Source organism: Lodderomyces beijingensis (assembly GCF_963989305.1).
Source record: "Lodderomyces beijingensis strain CBS 14171 genome assembly, chromosome: 8".
Taxonomy (NCBI): Eukaryota; Fungi; Ascomycota; class Pichiomycetes; order Serinales; family Debaryomycetaceae; genus Lodderomyces; species Lodderomyces beijingensis.
In genome coordinates this window covers 424,052-444,671 of record NC_089977.1, presented here as the reverse complement: position 1 = coordinate 444,671, position 20,620 = coordinate 424,052, and the positions used below count along the sequence as shown (strand labels likewise).

At 45.2% G+C, this 20,620-nt stretch overlaps 11 protein-coding genes across 11 annotated transcripts; 4 read left to right on the top strand and 7 right to left on the bottom strand. All coding sequences in view use genetic code 12, as the record gives it.

Moving 5' to 3' along the window:
- Positions 1–2,197: 2,197 nt before the first annotated feature.
- LODBEIA_P59200 (uncharacterized protein) lies at positions 2,198–5,128 on the bottom strand (the record flags this gene model as incomplete). The annotated part of the gene is made up of 1 exon (XM_066976306.1): positions 2,198–5,128. The coding sequence occupies one exon, from the start codon at positions 5,126–5,128 to the stop codon at positions 2,198–2,200; it is 2,931 nt and encodes a 976-aa protein (XP_066832858.1).
- Positions 5,129–6,004: 876 nt separating this feature from the next.
- On the bottom strand, positions 6,005–6,595 carry LODBEIA_P59190 (uncharacterized protein; the record flags this gene model as incomplete). The annotated part of the gene is made up of 1 exon (XM_066976304.1): positions 6,005–6,595. One exon carries the CDS (start codon positions 6,593–6,595, stop codon positions 6,005–6,007), a length of 591 nt encoding a protein of 196 aa, XP_066832857.1.
- Positions 6,596–7,193: 598 nt separating this feature from the next.
- Positions 7,194–8,339, bottom strand: LODBEIA_P59180 (mitochondrial 54S ribosomal protein bL27m; the record flags this gene model as incomplete). Its single annotated transcript, XM_066976303.1, has 1 exon — positions 7,194–8,339. The coding sequence occupies one exon, from the start codon at positions 8,337–8,339 to the stop codon at positions 7,194–7,196; it is 1,146 nt and encodes a 381-aa protein (XP_066832856.1).
- Positions 8,340–8,701: 362 nt separating this feature from the next.
- Positions 8,702–9,199, bottom strand: LODBEIA_P59170 (uncharacterized protein; the record flags this gene model as incomplete). The annotated part of the gene is made up of 1 exon (XM_066976302.1): positions 8,702–9,199. One exon carries the CDS (start codon positions 9,197–9,199, stop codon positions 8,702–8,704), a length of 498 nt encoding a protein of 165 aa, XP_066832855.1.
- Positions 9,200–9,474: 275 nt separating this feature from the next.
- On the top strand, positions 9,475–10,491 carry LODBEIA_P59160 (uncharacterized protein; the record flags this gene model as incomplete). The annotated part of the gene is made up of 1 exon (XM_066976301.1): positions 9,475–10,491. The coding sequence occupies one exon, from the start codon at positions 9,475–9,477 to the stop codon at positions 10,489–10,491; it is 1,017 nt and encodes a 338-aa protein (XP_066832854.1).
- A 292-nt stretch (positions 10,492–10,783) lies between these two features.
- Positions 10,784–11,455, bottom strand: LODBEIA_P59150 (uncharacterized protein; the record flags this gene model as incomplete). Its single annotated transcript, XM_066976300.1, has 1 exon — positions 10,784–11,455. The coding sequence occupies one exon, from the start codon at positions 11,453–11,455 to the stop codon at positions 10,784–10,786; it is 672 nt and encodes a 223-aa protein (XP_066832853.1).
- A 973-nt stretch (positions 11,456–12,428) lies between these two features.
- LODBEIA_P59140 (uncharacterized protein) lies at positions 12,429–13,616 on the bottom strand (the record flags this gene model as incomplete). Its single annotated transcript, XM_066976299.1, has 1 exon — positions 12,429–13,616. The coding sequence occupies one exon, from the start codon at positions 13,614–13,616 to the stop codon at positions 12,429–12,431; it is 1,188 nt and encodes a 395-aa protein (XP_066832852.1).
- A 347-nt stretch (positions 13,617–13,963) lies between these two features.
- Positions 13,964–14,936, top strand: LODBEIA_P59130 (uncharacterized protein; the record flags this gene model as incomplete). Its single annotated transcript, XM_066976298.1, has 2 exons — positions 13,964–13,970; positions 14,212–14,936. The coding sequence occupies 2 exons, from the start codon at positions 13,964–13,966 to the stop codon at positions 14,934–14,936; spliced, it is 732 nt and encodes a 243-aa protein (XP_066832851.1).
- A 918-nt stretch (positions 14,937–15,854) lies between these two features.
- Positions 15,855–17,267, top strand: LODBEIA_P59120 (uncharacterized protein; the record flags this gene model as incomplete). The annotated part of the gene is made up of 1 exon (XM_066976297.1): positions 15,855–17,267. The coding sequence occupies one exon, from the start codon at positions 15,855–15,857 to the stop codon at positions 17,265–17,267; it is 1,413 nt and encodes a 470-aa protein (XP_066832850.1).
- A 315-nt stretch (positions 17,268–17,582) lies between these two features.
- On the bottom strand, positions 17,583–18,776 carry LODBEIA_P59110 (uncharacterized protein; the record flags this gene model as incomplete). Its single annotated transcript, XM_066976296.1, has 1 exon — positions 17,583–18,776. One exon carries the CDS (start codon positions 18,774–18,776, stop codon positions 17,583–17,585), a length of 1,194 nt encoding a protein of 397 aa, XP_066832849.1.
- Positions 18,777–18,983: 207 nt separating this feature from the next.
- Positions 18,984–20,582, top strand: LODBEIA_P59100 (uncharacterized protein; the record flags this gene model as incomplete). Its single annotated transcript, XM_066976295.1, has 1 exon — positions 18,984–20,582. The coding sequence occupies one exon, from the start codon at positions 18,984–18,986 to the stop codon at positions 20,580–20,582; it is 1,599 nt and encodes a 532-aa protein (XP_066832848.1).
- Positions 20,583–20,620: the final 38 nt, after the last annotated feature.

Sequence of the window (20,620 nt, the reverse complement as noted above, 5' to 3'; positions counted from 1 at the left end):
CATTGAACGCGGCCACCCTGCCAATGTAACAAGGGCAAGATCATGTTGCCTTCGCGGATTCCGCATTCCGTGAACTGCGGTGAGTAAAAGAGTATTTTGGCACAAATGTTTTATGGCCCCGAACTCTTAGCATCAACTTTTTCGTACTCGGAATCATTTTTGCTAGAATTATTGTAAATTAGCTTCATCAACTTAGTTTTTGATTTTCTTTTGCATATGGTGACTCGTATATTGAATTTTATGGTGCAGACATTGCTACTAAGGATTTTCCGAGGCGGGAATATACTTGTCCTTTAACGGAAGTGATGATCTGAAAGGCTGTTCATGCCTCGTCATACGAAAGTGTAACAGAGTTTCTGCTGGCGTTTTTAAAACATTCCTCGTCGAATAACGATAGGTACAAAAAGTTGTGCATCTATATCTATTAAGAAATAACGCTTGTTTAAGTTTCAAGCATGGAAGTCGCACCAGAAGACGTGATTAATTGAGCGGATAGGTGGAAAAAATGGATACGTCTTGAACATTTTTAGCTTGCAGATAAAAATCATTACTGGAAGTGGTGGTATGTTTTGATTTTGTGCAAATATTCTTACTCGAAAACTTTTGATGCACATATTGTATTATTTCGGTTAAGAATGGCAGGGGAGTTGAGTTCCGCGGGAAATGAAGTGATAGAGAGGGAAAGGAATTATAATCTGATCTTTTTACTAAAATAGAATAAACATTCGTGTTGGAGTTGCCATGTACGCGGTTTGTGCCTTTTAAAAATCTTGGATGAAGCTCCAATGTTCATGGCATTCAATTTATTGTTCAATGAAGTTCGTACGTGGTCAAAGAATAGAGGACTAAAGTAAGTCATCCCAAATGTACACAAGGATGTCTTCGGAAACTCGAATGCTGTTGATTTGTGAAGCTACTCGTTCTTGATTAACTTTACAACAGCTTGTCTTTCATTTTCTTACATAAAGCAAAGCTTTTGATGCTGAGCCACAAAGCACTTGGTTAGGTATATGTCCGGATGTAAATTATCAAAACTCTGTATCGCCATCCCTCATGGTTTCTAGTATTGAAAACAAATTCATTCTTGGAGTCAGTTCTGGTAGTATCTTGAAAGGGAATTGGTATTGTGTTTCTGCTGTTTGTTTTGAGGTCTGTGTATGTCATTGTTGAAGTATAGGTTTCGCATTGAACGCATCAAACTTTAGCCACGGTAGACTAACAACGACCAAAAGTTTTTGCGACGTCAAGAGTTGCGTAGTTTAGGGTCATTGTTGTATATAGGATAGGACTCTTTCAAGAGTTGGCAGCTCTACCAACGTTTGTTTGTCCGTAAGTGAAGAGTTTATGTCTGAAAAGATGTCGCCTACACCGCTCTTCTTGGGGTCAAATTGCTAAATCGTTACTGTATGGATGTTTGAACTTTTGTCTTTTTAGATGCGTTGGCTGCTAGAATGTTGTATTCTGAATACGCAACAAGGCGTCGAAGCCGAGTATTTTTTATGCCTTTATCTACCATTTTGCTTCTGTATCAGTTTCTACGAATGAAGACTCAGCAACGATTTTCTGTTTGCAAGAAGATCAAGAGAAATAAACTAAGCAAAAACTTTGCTAATTTTGGTGGATGAACGTTTAAGGTCTTCTTGAGGGCTTAGTTTGCAAGGTTATGATTAAAGGATCAAAAATGATTTGTGATGGAGGAACTTGTTGTAAAAAGCGACCTCGAACAGCGGGTTCGAAGCCAGTGGTGTATGTCGGATAATAGCTGTGTTTAAAATAAGACATTCGCAACCACGGTACTTGAAGAACCAGTTTCAAGCTCTTACTTCTTCGCATTCTGTCAGCAGCCTTTGGATGGACGACTGTTCGAAAGCTCGAGGAATACACTTTTGCTTTTAACAAGTTTGGCTCACTTGTTGGACAAGAAGAGCTGAAACGGTGTTAGATGTTTGCCCCTCCACTTCTCTTTTTTTCTCCAGCCCCCCCCCCCCTGCCGTTTTCTCTCCACTGGACTAAGCACTTTTCAAAAGATATATTTTTTATTTTGCATTGATTCACTAGCCAACTATACATACCATGGCAACTGCCCTCCCAGCACCCATAGGAACATTCTCTCCAGTTTAATTACAAGGTCTGAGTTTGAAGCACTCGGTCCCACTCATTCTGGTTCGCTTAGTTCAACAACTGTCCTTCAGAACAACTACTCCTCGTCGCTCCCATCATCTTTATAGCCATGTTTCCTAATCTCACCCAACCTCTTCCTTGCGGCAAGTAAACGGTTCTCCAACTTTAAGATTTCGACTTGTTGCTCCATCTCAAGAGTCTTACCCTCGTATGGAGTCAACTTACTCAACTCAATTCCAGATTCGTCTTCTTCATTCAGTAAAAGAGACAGTACTTTTCCAACAAGCGCCTTGCATGCTCGAGAAACGTCCCCAGAAGCATTTTCCAAAGCGTCCTGAGACTTGGACACAAAATTGGCCTTGACCCGGGATGCTGCCACCAATTGAGCAGTGGAAGCAGCCACTTCATTTGATGCAACAATCAATTCTTCGTGTGAGTTTTTTTGATGCAAAACGCCGTCGGAAGTGTGTATCAAGATATTCGTTGCTCCTGCTACAGCCTTCGATGCGCTGATCAAGCCCTCAGTCCATCTGCTATTCTTCTTGTAAAACTCTGTTTTAGATTGCTTGCCCATACCTTTCTCTACTATCTCGCGCTGGGAGTTAACCGAGGCCTTGATCAAACGGCTCACAGCATCTGTTATTGCTTTTGCACACTGCAAAAGCGCTTCGTGAACTTCCACGTTTCCTCCGTAGATTGTTGGATCCTTCATAAGATCGGTCAAGAACTTTGACGCAAGGTCCACTGTTTCTACCGTGTGCTTCATTTCGTTGTTGACAAGATCTTCCAAATTGCCCTTGAACTCGATTCCAGGCGAGCTCTTCAACGAGTCCACCACAGTTCCGAGAAGTTTTATGGCAGTTTGCAACTCCAAGTTGCAGTCAATGATGGAATCTATCTTATCCTCCTCGCTATCAAAAGTTTCTAATTTATCGGATTTCAACCCCTCATAGTAATATTGGGCATTTTCTAAAACCTTGATGGTGTGAGACAAAATTGCCTCTTCGTCCGATCCTGGATGAACCTTCCCAAGACTTTTGGCGTTTACTGCAAGATCGTTCAAGTTGGTGGTAAGGGCAGTGCTAGTCAAAATGATGTCAGAAAATACCTGCTCGTCTTGATTATTCTTTTCCGCAACATACCCATTGAAAATTGAGGCTAAATCCGTTGCCGTATCTGAAGAAAGCTCAATAATGGAAAGCAAATTTTCCGGAGAAACATTCGTGCCCCCGGGCGCCGACGGTAAGGACAAATGGTGCTTGCATTCCAAAACTCGCCTTATGTTGTTATCCAATAGAACATCGATTAAGCCTTTGAGCTTGTCAACATGGGCCATTATGATATGGTCTATTTGCTCATTGATAATGTCCTCCTCGTCATCTTTAAAGCGACCTAGTTCTGCATACGCCTCTTCAAGAGACCGGTTCGCAATCTCCAATTCAACGTCTTTGTCTTTTAATTTGGCGTGGAGTTGCTCGAGATCGCCCATGCTTGCAAGTTTCGAGTTTCGAGAATCAAGTTGCCCCCTCAAATGCTTTAGCTCAGTTTCATGCTTCTCCATGAGTGCGCTCAAATTCAAGTTTTGCAACTTACCAGACTCCTTAGCAGAGAGTCCCAAGTCTCTTATTTCTGTCTCTAGCTTCTCAATCTCCAAATCTTTACCAGCTCTCACTCGGTCTAACTCTAATCTAGCTTTGTCTCGCTCCCGAATCAAATCGGCCAACTCAAGATTCTTAGCTTTCAAATCCTTCTCAAGTTTCTCCTTCTTCATGATCGACTCTTGCGCGCTACTTATCTTTTGTTGAATCTTTTTGAATTTAGCCAACAAATTCAAGTGCTCTTGACGTAATTGAGAGTACAATTTTGCAAGGGACTCGTATTTTTTGGTCCAATTGGCAATCTGGTCTTCCAAAGCTTTAACCTGCTCGCCCTTTGCGAGCACTTGTTGTGTTGCATTGTCGTTGAATGCCGCCATTTCGTTCTCTAGGCTCTTGACTCGGGAATCATATTGTTGCAAAAGTTGCTGATCATTGTCATATTGGTTCTTGAACAAGAGCAAATCGCGCTCCAATTCCTCTACACGGCCTTGGCGCTGCTGAGTTTGTTGCATTTGAAGGGCTTGTTGCTCCTCCAAGAAGCGCCGTTCTTGGTCACGCTGTTGCTGTTCAAAGAGTCTTTGCTGCTGCTCTTGTTCTCTGAGTTGCTGTTGGCGTTGAAGTTCCAATTGTTGTTGGATTCTTTCTTGCTCTTGCTGCTGCTGTTGATACAAGTCATTGTTGAACGCCTGGTCTGGCGGAACAGCAGGTGCCTGGAACGTTTCTTCAACGCTTGAGGTGGGCTGTGCAGACAATTGTGCCATGTTGCTGTCGCTTGCGCTTTCTGAACGAATCGTTGGCATTGGCTGACTATCCTCGATCTTCATCAAATCAGGGGAACTATTCGGAAGACGTGGAATTGTTATTAAGCTGGCCAAGAATTTGATTGAGTGACAGTCGGTGTAAAAATCTCTAAGCATGAAATGTTGCGATTCAAATCGGTCAAACAAGTCGGTCAATACTTCATCAGCGCCCAATTGTTGATACATGGCCCTTAGCATGGAGATGCAGAATTTGTATATCCCATAGGATTCGGAAATCAATGGAACCAAAGCGCTGACTTTGCACAAACTATTGTGGCTCAGGTGGATCGTGGCAAAGATTAGTTTTTGCAAATCGTTAATCAGATCCTGGAGGTCCAATAGCTGCAAGATTGATTCGTAACCTTCGTTGGGGTCACTCACTGCTCTTAGGGAGATGTATTCTTCATATTCAAAAGTGCCATTGAATCCGGGATTGTTTCGATGGAAATCTAGTTTTTGCAATAGGTACTTGTCATATTGATTGATCAATTTCCCATAAGCCAGGCCATGAGTTGGGAAAACAGTAGCCAAAGAAGCAATAAAGTCTCTGTTTCGATAGGCGTCTTTAAGAGTGTTTGGGTGTCCCTCCTGTAACACTTTATGAATCATGATGAGAGCCTTGAACAACTGTATCTCTGAGCTTTGCAAAGGTTGAATTTTGATTGCGTTCCAAAAGGCACGAGAGTTTTTATGGTCCCATGTGTAGACAATACATGCTCGAACATGTTTCCGTTTCGGTGGAACTTCATCGCTATTGCAAGCTTTTTTCACACTTGTTTGAAGATCAACTTCAGCACGACTCATGATAGTTCTTCACTTTAGATCCAGTCCAATCCAATTCAATCCAAATCAATTCAATCCAAATCAATTCAATTCAATTCAATTCAATATATCACCCGCTGGTAGGCAGTCAATTGGCAACAACAACAACAACGACAACGCAGTAACAACAGTAACAACAGTAACAGTAGCAAAGCAGAAGCTATATTACTCGCTATGGACGTGTTCGCGTTGAGTCGCCTCTTTGATGGCGATGGTGACGATGGTGTTGGTGGTGGTGAAAAGAGCGTATGGTTGACCTGGCCGAAGAATTTGGGGGAAAGGGAGGGCGAGCATTTCTTTGTTTGCTCGGTCGGTTACTAGAAAAAAAAAAAATTAAAATAAAAAAAAAAAAAATCGGCTATGGAATATCGGTAAGATCTCTCCTGATGTCAAAGCTAGCACTATTTCTAACTAAGCTGGTCGAGTCAAGGATCAAGAGACTGCAAGGTAGGATAGGAGAGGGGAGGGAAATGGGGGTGAAAACTGGTCTATTAGATATTCAATACACTCACGCCCGGAGAAAGCAAGGAAAATTACAGAAAGATCTATTTGACAATTTCAATTCCACTATGGTCCGATTCGATGTTCGATCCGTCACTTCATTTCAGCTCGGCATAAATTCAGTTCTTTTATTGAGTTCCAGTTCGTGACTTTGGGTTCAGCTCAGTTCTTTCTATAACGCGCTTTGCCGAAATCAAAAGGTAAATACTTGTACCTAATCATGTGTTGAACTTGTTTTCTCATGGTCAACGTGAACAATATGATGAAGTACATCAACAAGATGGGCCAAAAGACAGGTATATCGAAGATTGAAAAGAAAGTAAGAACCAAACTGAGTAAAGTGACCCTGGTGGCATTATACCAAAACTTGAACTCGGGTAATCTTCTAATAAAGGGGCGAAATTCTTCTTCTTGCTCATTCGACTGTCCCTGCTGTTGGATGTCGTCTTCGACTCCTTCTTCGATTGATTCGTTCTTCATTTCTTGCTCGAGCGATGGATCAAACTTGGGCGTCAAAAACGCCAAAAACAAGTTCAATAAATATATCCCCAAGGCATAGCAGATGATATACCAGCCCTGTGTCAAAAATATTCTCGCCATAAAGACAAGAATCAATACACCAAATCCCAACCATCTATACTGAGGATAAGGTGCCGATTCATCCACCAATTTCTGGTAAGTTATCAGCAATTTCTTGTAATTCTGATATAGCGGATTATCCTGAGGTATTTCAAATGGCAATTCAACTGGCATCTTCGAGGGAAAAATAAAAAGATAAAAAAAAAAAAACCAAATTCGGTGCAGATTATACCGAGGTTAGTGAGTCAAATCAGCAGCTTGTATCCAAGGCACTCCTTTTATAAGTGTCAACGTGTGTGTATATATGTATGCCAACGCCAACTGATGGTGGTGGATATCGATATCGAAAACAACACGACGAAAATTGAATTGAGAATGTTTTTTTTTTTTTTTTTCTGCGTCAGTTTGCACACCACAACCACACCACCTTTACCGCCAGCGAACCAGCCACGAGACACCACCACGAGGGGCCACCACATGACTTTTTACGATAGACCAATGGATGTAAATGAACCACCACCTCCACCACCAGCAAAACAACTGCTAGACCTTAGTAAGTTAGTTTTTTCCTGCTCTCAGTTGAGCAAGATGAGTAGATGGACCAGATGTGGTTCATGAAAAAAAAAAAAAAAAGAAAAAAAAATTGTATTTACTACAGAGATAAATCAACCACCACTTATTTACAATGCTGAATGAATTGACCAAATTCTTGGTTCTTAAACAGCGCGCCGTGACTGTGCAAAATATGCCCATCACCCCCTCCCCCCTTCTTTTATGCAAATACTTCTTTGGGTCTGCCGATCCATTTTATGGTTCTGCTAGCTTCGTCGAAAACTCTTTGCACTTTAACATTCTCGGGAGGGTTCTTTAGGTCAATGTCGGTGAGTACCGAACCTGGTGTATGCAACGGCAACACTTTTGGTAAGTATCTGTTCCTCAACTCATTGCGTTCTTCCGCGTTAAATGCTCCTGGAGTTTCGACAAGAGCCGCGGCTTCTGGTCGATAACTAGGCTCGGTAGCCTTGGTTTGAAACAATTGCTGTAGTTGCTCTCTTAGTTCGGTTTGCAATCTCTTGTGCTCTTCCAGACTCATGCTCTTGAACAAGGTTCCATCTACGGAAATCCCCAAGTGATCATCAACCGTGGCGGCAAGTTTCTGATATTCGAGCTTACCATTTTCAAACTGCTGCTGCGTCAATTGCCCTTTTCTGAATTGGAGCCTCAAGTCGTACAAGTTGTTATAGGTTTCCTGTATTCTTGCAGCTTCCAACGATTCGCCCGCCAAGATCAACTCGTAGATGTTGACCAATCTCACGGCTGCTCGGTCAATTGTATCCTGGGCCCAGTTGGTCGAGAACTTGTCTTGGATCGAGGCGGCAATTTTCATCAAGTTGTGCTGGCGAGCGCCTGCTTTCTTTCTGGCCTGTTTTTCGAGTCGAGGGGTAGCCAACTCTTCCTTTCTGGACTTCCAGTTTTCTTCCGCCTCTGCCTCGTCGGCATCGCTTATTGGCACGTATCCAAATCGCCTCAAATTAGGCGCAAAGTGCTCCTTGGGGAGCCGGATGTCTTTCTTCAAAGCAACGCCAACGTATTTTCTTCTTGGATGGAAAGGGTCGAAGTAGAATCGGACATACCCCGGCTCCACGGCGTATATCGTGTGGTCCACTCCAATCTTGGTGTTCTCGCCCGGGTGGATTTTGGTACCTCTCTGTCTCATTATGATTTGGCCAACTTTGATGGGGTGTCCCTCTGGAACTTTGGGACCCAATCTCCTACCTGCTGAATCCTTGTTGTTTGTTCTCGAACCTGCTGCTCTCTTTGTAGCAGTACGTACTGGAATAAAGCTGTTCAAAACATAGCTGCTGTTTAGACCCGTGCACCGTTTCGCCAGATCGAAAACTCCTTTCACGAAGGACATGTCTAAGCTCTATAGCTGAAAAGTGTGATGGTTTACAGAGAGTGGGCTCTAATCCAACAAAGCTTTAGCACTTGAGCAATAAAAAAAATTTTGATTCTCTTTTTTTTTTTTTTATTTCCCGCATGTATTTTCTCAGCGCAACAAGTGCTTGAAAAATTCAACGATCTGTATGGGTCAGAAGATCCAGCTTGAAACATCCAAAAGCTCATACCACGGGGAGGGGGGTGGTTGAACCAATTTCCCATAGCCTCAATAATCTATTCTATCATTATTCTATCATTATTCTATCATTATTCTACTTATTATTCCATCTACTTTTGTACAAGAAGAAGGAGAAAAGAAAACCTCAGTCTATCATGCTTTCATTTCGACTCACTTAGAAAACTTTCCAAGATCTCCAAGCACAATAAATGATCTTCCTCTTGAGCCAATCCACTTATGGTCAAGGCGCCGATTATTCCATCAAACGATTTCAATCTGAGGGGGACGCTGCCACCGTGAGCAGCGTAATCTTTCAGTGACACATACAATCCTTCTTCGATTGTTTTGTTTTTCAAGCGTAATTTCTGACCAATGTAGAAACTAGAATGACCGAATCTAAAGACCGTGTTCTGTTTTCTGCGTATCCACTCGTCGTTGTCGGCTTTGGTGCCCCGAGAAAGGGCGGTACGAAACAAAGTGTGGCCTCCCGTCAAGGTGATGTCGATAACTAGCGGTTTACCTGGATATTTACTCTGAGCACTATTTCTAGCAAAAACTCCCAAATCCCAGGCAATATTTGAATCAAACTTTTCAAATTGAAGACTATTTTCTCGATGCTCAAGCTCGTCCAACGAACACGAATAGATCTTGTGCACCATTGGTCACTTATAGTCCAATAACGGATCTTCAACGTAGGTGTAAAACAGACTGGGCAGGCAAGAGGAGAAAGTATAGGACCCCAAACCAACGAGACGCCAACAAGAAAATATATATAAAACAAAAAAAAAAAATCCGAGTGGACCCCATATATTCATAAAAAACCCCTGGGTATAAGAAGAAGAAGCACCTTGAAGAAAGAAACACACACTCACTCACTCATTCACTGAGAACTGCTCATCATCATTATTACAGTCAAGAGTTTTTGGGGAGCACAATGTTCAATACGGCAAGCAGCCACGGGAAGTTGCCCGACTACTCCAACCGGCCCATTCCAAACTTTGGGCAAGAGCCGGCTCTTCAGCCCAACATGGCACTAAACGACGAGCAGATCTACCAATGGATCTCGGAGCTTGTGTCTAGTCTGAATAGAGAAAAGGCGCTTTTGGAGTTGGGCAAGAAAAGAGAGCAGTACGATGACTTGGCGCTCGTGTTGTGGAACTCGTTTGGGGTGATAACGGTGTTGTTGGAGGAGATCATCAGCGTGTATCCGTACTTGGACCCACCCAACTTGACGGCGTCGGCGTCCAACAGGGTGTGCAACGCGTTGGCTCTCCTTCAGTGTGTGGCCTCGAGCGTGCAGACCCGCGGGTTGTTTTTGAATGCAAACTTGCCGTTATACCTCTACCCTTTCCTTTCCACCAATGCCCGGCAACGGTCCTTTGAGTACTTGAGGTTGACGAGCTTGGGTGTCATTGGAGCCTTGGTGAAGAACGATACCCCGGAAGTGATAAATTTCCTACTAAGTACCGAGATTGTGCCGCTTTGCCTCAACATCATGGAGATTTCCTCGGAGTTGTCCAAGACGGTTGCTATTTTTATTTTGCAAAAAATCTTGCTCGACGACCAAGGGTTGAGCTATGTCTGCACAACGTTTGAAAGATTTCATACCGTGGCGTCCGTGTTGGCCAAGATGGTTGATCAGCTCAGCGCAACCACTAAAGTTGGCGCTCTTGGTGGCCAGAACCAACAGATGCAAGCCCAGCCACCGCAGGGCCAAGGTCCCGGTCAAACCGCGGCGTCGGCGTCGTCGTCGTCTAACAGCTCTGGCCGTTTACTCAAGCATGTCATTAGGTGCTACATGAGGTTGTCGGACAATATGGAAGCTCGAAAGGCATTGGGCAGTGTGTTGCCGGAGCCGTTGCGCGATGGCACCTTCTCGGCGATATTGCACGATGATGCGGCCACCAAGAGGTGTTTAGCGCAGTTGCTAAGTAACATCAATGAGCAATGATAATCATCATCATCATTCAATCCGTGTAATTCAACTTATTCCATACATACCACTTTTTCTGTTGCTTGCTAGCAGTTTTCATACAAGAGAAAAGCTTTTACGTACGGGTAGTCCAAGCAACATAAATCTGAAATTATAGAAATTAGTATATACATGTATATGTATATACATATATACATATATATACGAAAAAAGTATACAGGCTTAGGGCTGTAACCGCAACAACAAATAAAGACGTACCAACTTCTTCAACTCAACTCAGCTCAGCTCAACTCAGCTTAGTTCGGCTCAATTATTCCTCTTTGGTGTCCAATGGAGTCAATCTCAAGTATGGCTTGATGATTCTAAATTTTGGAAAGAGGGTCTTGGCTTCTTCGTTGGAAACACTTGGGTGGACAATGACATCATCGCCAGGAACCCAATTGATTGGAGTGGTGACTCTGTGCTTGTCACCGGTTTGCAACGAGTCCACGACTCTCAACACTTCGGCAGTGTTTCTACCAGTGCTGGCAGGGTAGGCCAAAGTCAATCTAATCTTCTTTTTTGGGTCAATGACAAAGACAGATCTAATGGTGAATTGGACTCCCTTGTCGTCAACATTGGTGGCGTCTTGGTAGTCAATCATGTCGTACAAGTGGGCAATTTTTCTCTCGGGGTCAGCAATGATGGGGAAGTTCAACTTGGATCCGGTGACTTCGTCAATGTCCTTGATCCAAGCCTTGTGGGAGTCGGAATTGTTGGCTGACAAACCAATCAACTTGACGTTTCTCTTGGCAAACTCCGGTTCCAACTTTGCAAATGCGCCCAACTCGGTGGTGCAGACGGGAGTAAAGTCGTCTGGATGACTGAACAAGACCGCCCACGAGTCACCGAGGTATTCGTGGAAGGAAATGGGGCCATTGGAGGTCTCGGCCTGGAAGTCTGGGGCAGTTGAACCCAATCTCAAAGTTTTAGCTTCACTCATGGCTGCTGGTGCAAAATCAAAAAAACGAAAAAAAAGTGGAAATTAAAGGGAAGAAATGTATGTGAAGTGTTATCAAGTGAAACAAGAATTGGTTCAAGCAAAGAAGAAAACCAAACAGAAGAAGAAGAAGAAGAAGAAGAAGAGGGAAAAAGTGTGTGGCTTCACGGCCCTATTTAAATTGAAAGGAGAGGCACGAGGTAAGTGTAAGTTTCAAGACAGCGGCTGCTGCTGCCCCTAGATGATCGGCTTATGTAATAGCTTACTAAACAAAAACTGTGGAGCTCCAGCCGATCTCTCTGGCACGTGATGGCCAGCTCGCTTTGCAGCAGCCGAACCGATATCAACTGGCAAGGGTGCCCATTACACCACCCATCTCGGGTCTCTAGAGCAAAGTGGCTTCAATGGCCCTGGGAAGTGACCAGGCTACTCCTCCTACTGCTCCTACTGCTCCTCCTCCTTTTCCTGGCACTTTCAGCTGCTTTCGCTTAAATTCAGCAATCACAGGCTCTCTCCTTTCCCCCCTCCCTATCCTCCCTCTCCTCTCCCTCTCCTGTGAGTCGTATCCAACTCGCAAGCGACAAGAAAATAAAGAGACTTTTAAAAAAAATATAAGGCCAATTTGCGCTCGGCGCCTTTCGCAGCTGGACGACCCCCCCCCCCCCCCCCCTCTCGTACTAAACTCGCTGTTGGTGCGAGCTGTTGGTGATGCTACTACCAACTCGACAATTGTTTGTTGTCACGTGCAATGGCTTCAAGACTGGTTTACGTTAGGACCAAAAAGCGTATTCAGAGATACGAGTCATATAGACTTACCCACTCCTCAACATGCTTCCCGGAGAGAGTCAAACGTATTAGGCAATAAGAAAAAAAAATAAGGGAAGACTTGAGTTGTCATAAACTTGTATTACAAGAACTATGCTAGAATGAATGTGTGTGTGGGTGTGTATGTGTGTGTACGTGTGTGTCTAACGCACTAATCTTCGGCCTCCATGTCAACTCCGTAGTCTGTTAAGCTTTCACCCATATCGTTTCGCCATTCGCGTTTCGTGATGTAATTCGAGTCCCTGACGCCGATATCTTGATAAACAAAATTGGGAGGCCACGGCAAGCCCAACTGGTCAAACTCTTCAAACTCTTTAGATGCAGATATGTCATAGCCGTTCCCCTTTGGACCGCAGCACGGGATCATCCAGCTATAGACGGGCCCCAAGGCCAGCGTAAAGTTTCCCCAGCACCCGTAGTCGTACGGGAAAATCACGTCGTCGATTGTGAAATTCAGCGGCACCTCCACTTGCTCGCTATTGCTCCTCAGTCTTCTCTTTGTGTTTTGGAAGTTTCCCGTGCTTGCGTCCTCTTCCTCCTCCTCCTGCTGGCTGTCGAGTTGCATCAATTCGTGGGTTTCCACCATGCCATCTTCGTCGGCTTGCTGCTGCAGGCTCGCGTTCGTCCACGTTGAAAGGGGCGGCAATTTGCTCTTATGTAGCTTCTCGTAGTTCTCGCGTATTTGGCTCCAGAGCCGTCTTTGGCGAAATTGGCTTTCTAGTTGTTCCCACTCCCAGGTTTCAATCTGGGTCATCCCTTTGCCCATGTTCCACACACATCGAATGAACAACAAGCCAATCGTGAGCAAGACAAATAGATCGGCAAGAGTAAACACAATCACAGCAGAGAGCTCCACCTTGTCAACTAGATATATAGGCATCTCCAGCATGTTGTAGTACTCCATTATGCGCAGGCACAATTGCACTAGCAAATAGGTGCAGCCAATGAGAATCCAAGACAAAAACCTCATAAAATGCGGAAAGTTCTCGTGTCCTACACAGTTCATTGTCCACGGACAGTGGTGGTCCATCTCCAAGACGCATTGCTGGCATTGTGAACAGTGGTGCGTTCGTGGAGGCCTAAAACCTTGACATTTCTTGCAAAATCTCCTCCACTCGCCAGCTCGCGGCTCGTACTTCTTGGGAGGGCGGCCGGGCTCTTTAAAGATGGCCAACGCGTACGAAACCCAAATCATCGAAACCATGCATTCGTATCCGATTTGCTCCTGCGCGGACAAGTGATGTCTCAAAATGAAGAAGTGCGACCCATAGGCAACCACTGATATTAAAGCGACGGGAATCACGACCCCTAGTATTGGCCACTGGAACTGCGCCACCATTCGAAAGCAAGCACCAGCGTAGATTACTTTGCTAATAGTGGGTGCGTGTGTGTGTATGTGTGTTGGTGACCGTCCGTCCGTCTGATCCTTATCTTCCACTTGTGGGTCATTGAGATCTCTGGTGGGGGAATAAAAAAGACCCGTCGTGGAAAACAACCCTCGCGCGGTCGAGATTTGGCTGAAGTTGTTGATTTTTTTCCATTGGTGGTGGTGGTGGTGGCGACAAATCTCAGAGAAGAAAAAGAGAACACTAGTTACTATCTGTCTAGTCTGGAGAAAGCAGTAGTTGGCACCATACTGTTGTACCAAGCATTGAGAGATCTTGACCAAAACAAGCCTGAGAGACAATGGTATGTGCATGCACTCGGAGGAAGAAGAAAGCGGAATAAAAGGGAGGAATTGGGAAGCGATGATTGGTTTTTTGGAGTAATTGATCACTAACATTTGCAATTAGACCTCGATTGGAACTGGATACGATTTATCAAATAGTGTTTTCTCACCAGGTATGTATTTATAAAAGTCACCCATCAGAAACGTCATCTTGTTTTTTGTGACAATGCCGGACTGAGATTACTAACAGTTGAATTTTTGAAAGATGGGAGAAATTTCCAAGTCGAGTATGCTATGAAAGCAGTCGAGAATGGCGGCACATCAATTGGAATCAAATGCAAGGACGGCGTTGTGTTGGCCGTGGAGAAGATAATAAACTCGAAACTATTGGTGCCGGGCAAGAACAAGCGGATCCAAACGGTTGACCGCCACATTGGCGTGGTTTACTCAGGGCTACTCCCCGATGGACGCCATTTCGTGAACAGATGTCGAGAAGAAGCTCAATCTTTCAAATCGGTGTTCAAGGTGCCCGTGCCAGTGCCCAATTTGATGGACAGAATGGGCATCTATGTCCAGAACTACACCTGCTACAACTCGGTGAGGCCATTTGGCGTTGTTTCGATAGTGGGAGGTGTCGACGACGACGGTCCGCATTTGTACATGATCGAGCCCAGCGGAACGTGTTGGGGCTACAGCGGAGCCGCCACCGGGAAAGGACGCCAAATTGCAAAATCAGAGTTGGAAAAATTGAATTTCGAAGAGATCACTTGTGCGGAAGCCGTCAAGGTTGCTGCTAAAATAATAAGCCTTGCTCACGAGGACAACAAGGACAAGGACTATGAGTTGGAGATTTCCTGGATAAGTAAAGAGCACACTGGGAATAGGCATCAATTTGTGCCCGACGATGTAGTGTTGGAAGCAAGAAAACAGGCCGAGGAGGACGACGACGAGGAAGATGACGATGATAACGACGAAGAGATGGCAAGCTAGTGTGAACCGTTCAGTCGGTGGAAATTTCCATGAAGCCCCTCCTGGTCTTATAGAAGTGATCTCGTTATTAAATTTTAGCAATACAAACCTTTTGTAAGGACATTTTCTTAGTCTCTTGCCTGCTGGGGCAAACTCAGAAAGCCGTGGGTCCTTCAGCTGTACCGAAACTGAGAAGGAAAAAACGTGACTCAACCTCAGATGTATCTAGTTTGTCTATTCTCTTTTGGTCTCACTGTGTCTTGAGTTTTGGTTGTTTTTTTTTTATTGAGTACTCTGTTTGAAACCAGTCTCGTGGAATTTTGCAGCAATTTCGGAATAAAACTTGGACTGCAAAGATGTTCCAGTGAAAACCACGCCAAAAAAAGACGGGATATTTTGTTCCCCCCATGCTCATACTACAACAAATTCTTTCCAATGAGAACACTCTCGCTGTCATCAATTGGAGCCACGGCCAGTCTATCCTGCGTCCGTTTTTTGTTAAAGAATTTTGCAATTATGATCTTGATTTTTCGAGGTTTGCAGTACTGTAGCAGTTCCCGCCCACATTTGGATCTTGCGCGTATTTGTTAGTTTGCAATCTCTCTCTATTTTTTTATTTTTCAGTTCGTGAAGGATCTCTCTATTTATGTTCAGCCAGACCAGGACTGACTCGGGTGAATCCATGCAATGCTAGCAAGGCTATTACCATGTCGGGGAAGCCAAAAGAGTTTTATTGCAGCAGCAAAAAGAAGAGTAACCCAGTTACAACGGCGACAGCGTTCTAGTGACACATCTCGAAGAGCTGTCACGGCCGAGGACAATCATTCATCCGACTTTAGCCTCACCAGCGAAGTCAGAAAATCGTCCATTCAAGCCCAGGGCCATACATCTATTCCTTCTCCGTTTTACCCAGCAATATCGGATGTGAGAAACCGGTTTATGGGAACGCAAAGGTTGCGAATACCTTTGTTCCGCGAATTGTTTGACGAGGTTGAATCACCGACATCTCGCGAAACTTACAATATCGAAGGCAGAATCACCAGCATCAGAAAAGTCGGGAAGAAATTGTACTTTATTGACGTGATTCAGGATGGTGCGCGACTACAAATCATGGTATCTAATAAACTGGTCGATATGGACGAGGACGAATTCGACAAGGAGCATTCTTGGTTCAAAGAAGGGGACCACATCAGCTGCAATGGGTACGCCTCGAGAACGAAAGCAGGCGAGTTGACCTTAAAAGTCAACTCCCCGATTCAAATTTTAAGTCCTGCGTTGAACGCAATACCAAACAAGCTAACCGACAAGGGGATCATCAACCAGAATCGAGTCATGAACTATTTGGTGAACCCCGTTTCCAAGAGGCCCATCATTGTTAAATCCACCGTCATCCAGACTTTGAGGCGGTTTTTCCTCAATAAAGGATTCCTCGAGGTGCAGACCCCCATCCTAAGCAGCTCGGGAACCGGTGCCAATGCACGCCCATTCCAGACCACCTTCAAAGACGAACTTGTGCAATTGCGCGTTGCGCCTGAACTTTGGTTGAAAAAACTCGTGATTGGCGGCTTTGACAAGATCTTTGAGATTGGAACCAACTTTAGGAACGAAGGCATCGACCAATCGCACAACCCCGAGTTTACCTCGTGCGAGTTCTACCAGACGCATACAAGCCTCGAGGAACTCATGGATATGACAGAAGAGTTGTTCCAGGAATTGTTTGATGTCTTCCACGTCTCCAACGGCGAAAACACGAATGGCGCCACGAGTTTCCCAAAGTATGACTTTTTACCGACACTAGAGCAAATCACCGGGCGCAAGCTAGACGATGTGTCCTTGGACGGCTTAATCAACTACCATCGGGAACTTGGCCTTGAAATACCGAGCCTGTGCGCCCCCAACCCCACCAAATTGTTGAATAACTTGTGTGAAACGTATTTGGAGTCATTGAGCATAACCCGTCACCCCAACACTCCCGTCATGATATACAACCACCCAGAGATACTTTCTCCGCTTGCCAAATCGAAATTGAGCAACGGGAGCAGCAGCATACCAGTGTCGTTGAGGTTTGAGTTGTTTATCGACGGCAAGGAGTACGTAAACGCATATGAAGAGGAAAATGATCCTGAGCGCCAGTTGCAAAAATTCAAACAACAGCAGTTGAACGGAGAGACTTATGGTGACGACGAGATGTTGATCCCGGATTGGGAGTATGTCAAGACTATGCAGTTGGGCTTGCCCCCAACCGGAGGATGGGGGTGCGGCATTGACCGTTTGGCCATGTTCTTTTCGGACTCGGAAAGAATTGACCAGGTGTTGCCCTTTGGAAATTTGAGAGACACCTTGAAGCAGTAGAACCTCAGAGTTTGGTTTGTCAATTTCTAAATATAAATACATATAAAGCTAATAGCAAAGAGTAAGCAATAGAGGTCGCAACAATGAGGATGGTTGTTTACAAATATCATCGCCGAGGACGTACTGGCCCAGCTCGCTTCATGCCTGTTGCGAAGGCCGAAGTAGAAACATGTCCGAGCTGATAACGGGCAAATAACACGCCTGCAAGGACAAAATTAAACTCCCAACATGTCCATGTTCATTCCTCTAGAGTTGTTTATTTACAAGTAATTAGTTTTGCAAGCATCGCCACTCCATGGCCCCGACACGACACTCTTAGCTTCTCTTCTTGATAAACCCATCGTTCCCGCTGCTCCTTCTTTGTTTGGTGACTTCCAACTTTTTCTCATAGTCCCTTGCCTTCTTTATACTCTTCTTCTTCGAGTCCTCCACGTAGTTCTTGAACCACTCCTTGACACCAACGTCGGGCTTGTTTTTATTCGCGGCAGCCAATTGCTGGCTGGTGAATTTCTTGGGCATTCCCAACATGCGTCTCAACGCCGTGCTTTTGAAAATAAGACTTTGGATCAAGGATAGGACCGAGTTGATTGCGAAATAAAACACAACGGCAGCTGAAAAACCCTTGGTTATAAAGATCGAAGCCAACGGAACAACAGTCATCACTTTTTGCATATTCTTTGCCATTGCATGCTGCCCCGTTTCACCACCGGTTCTAACCACGATTATCACCGCCACAGCTGCAAGCGCCTGTAATCCCAAGTAGGGATCAACCGAGCTCAAGTTCTCAAACCACAATATTCCTTGGTCTTGGAAACCCTCAACAGGGTAGTTTGCCATTTTTCTCAATGCCTGGAAAAAGCCATACGCGAGAGGCAACTGAACCACTGGAGCCAATGACGCGAGTGTAGACACATTGTTTGTCTTCATCAATTTCTTTCTCTTCTCCATCAACCGCATCTTATCCTGCATGTTTTCGTTGGAGTCGTCTTTCAACTCTTGCAAGATTTCGTCGAGTTGAGGCTTAATCTTGGACATTCTCGTGGCATTTGAACTTGCCTTGACGTAGAGCGGGAACAACACAACCCTCACGGCAACAGTCACCACCGCGATTGTGCCCCACCACGGCAATCCTGTGTACACATGGCACATTTCAAGCAAATTTTCAATGATGCTCGTTGGTCCCCAGCCTTGGCCCAAGCCAATGGATTGCAAGTAGCCAATCTGGTCCGAGTGTAATGCACCTGCGGCACCTGCGGCGTCGGAGGCGTGCGAGCTGCTGCTGCTGCTGCTGCCGGCGACGTCGTTGGCGAAAGACACGAGTTTGTCTTTGATTTCTGGGGCACTGCTAGATGAGGTTGAGTTGAATCGGACTGACGAAACCACGGCTGCGTTTCTCGCTAGTGGAGAACTACCCTTGAAAACGCCGAGCTGCGAGTTTGTAGTGAGCTTAAGAAGGTCTCCCCGGAGAGGTGCCTTGGAGCAGCAACGTGATAGCCCTAACTTTAACATGGCGGGTAGAGGGTTGGGGTCAAGTTGAGTATTTGAGATGAAGCAGCAAAATCTGGTCAAGTTCTTCAAATCACCGCGATTTTTTTTTCACTCTTCACTCATAACTCTCCACCACACAGATACACAGATACACCCACCACCCACCAAACGAGGTAGACCATGGGGGATCACATTTAAAAGGGATTAAAACTTTGATCAACACAAACCATGATTGTCAGGCTGCGACTACGGATGCCTCCGCTTCCGCTGCTACCGGGGTTGAGGCTGAGGCTGAAGTTGAGGGTGAGATTCAACTCCCAAATCAGAACTAAATTCACTGCGCAGACCCATGGCATGGAGATCCAACCACAACCGCAACATGGCGAGTCTTCCCATTCAATTACACAGCAACAGCAGCTGCTGCTGCTGCTTCTCGACGAGGAACAAGCAAAGTATGCCAACCACGTGTTCCAATGGATGATGTCATCCAAGCATCCTTACCTGCAAGTCTATGAATTTGCGTGTTCACACTATCGCCATTTGACCGCCGAGCTACTCGTCACTTTCACGTACAACCTACTACTATCTGGCCATTTGAAGCCAGCGATATCACTCCAGCATTTGCTCAAAGACCATCCAAACTACCAGATACCAAATCAACTATGGACCCTAATTATAGCCCGCGTCTGCTCACGAGCAGACCATCTCGGCGCCGTGTTTATATACCACGAGCTCATAGACAATTACCAATTCTACGATGAAGTAAGCGTCGGCGTACAGGACAACCACTTGATTTCGTTCTTGGTGAGCGAGTCGATATTGCAGCAGCTAGGCATAATATTGGCCAACAACTCAGAGTACGCAAAGTTGACGGGGATATTGCGATATTTTCGAAGGTTCTACTCCTTTGCATTCCAGGAGGAGACGTACCGATCCTTGCTCATCTTGGTCGTTGAAGCGTATGCGCAAGCGGGACTCTTTAAGGAGGCAATGAACGCTTTCAACTCCTTGGCGCACGCGTGCATGGAGTACCGGTTCCCGCTCCGGATCCGGCCCCACGAGTTCCACGCGATACTTTCAGACCACGTCAAACGACGCGAGAAGAACATCGCGGAGAACCAGGAGAAGCTCGAGTTTGAACCGAAGCAAACGTTGGACATCCACCAAAGCTTGCTCTGCCAGATATGCCACAGCGACATTTACAACCCCGTTATCTTTCGAAATAGCTATGCGTCCCTGAGGTCGGACCACAACCCGGTGATTGTGAGGTCGATTGCAGGATCGGACTTGCCAAAGTTCACCGAGTTGATCACGGAGCATTTCGAGAGTAATTGGGCGACAGTCTACGACGGAGACGTGGACAGAATTCTCCATTCCATAAATGGCATCCACCCCGCGATCAGCACGTTTGTGGTGTCTACACTATGCCGCTTACGCCATCCAAGCCTCGCGTTTGACTTGATGAAAGCGTTGGGCAATAAAACGACAAGACGAATGGCATCACGGAACCAAAACTTTATCACAGTTTTGCGCTCCATCTCTGGCTTGAACCAGCAAGCAGACCACTCCTTGGCTAGAGCCGTAGTTGACTATCACGCAAAGGTGCGCAAGGGCCATACGAACTTGGAGGTGTTGAAGACTTTTATCGTGTTTCTCCTTCGGTCGCCAGAGACGACGGCAAGTGAGCTCGAGCGCAATTTGCGTAAGTTGCAAACGTACAGAGGAGACTTGACCATCCGGGTGAGCAGGGGCCAGTATGAGAAATTCCGAAAGTTGATCAAGGCCGACACATTCAACGAAGTGATGATTCTCGATCCTGATCTATAGGAATATAAATAATATAAACAATATATATATCTATATAT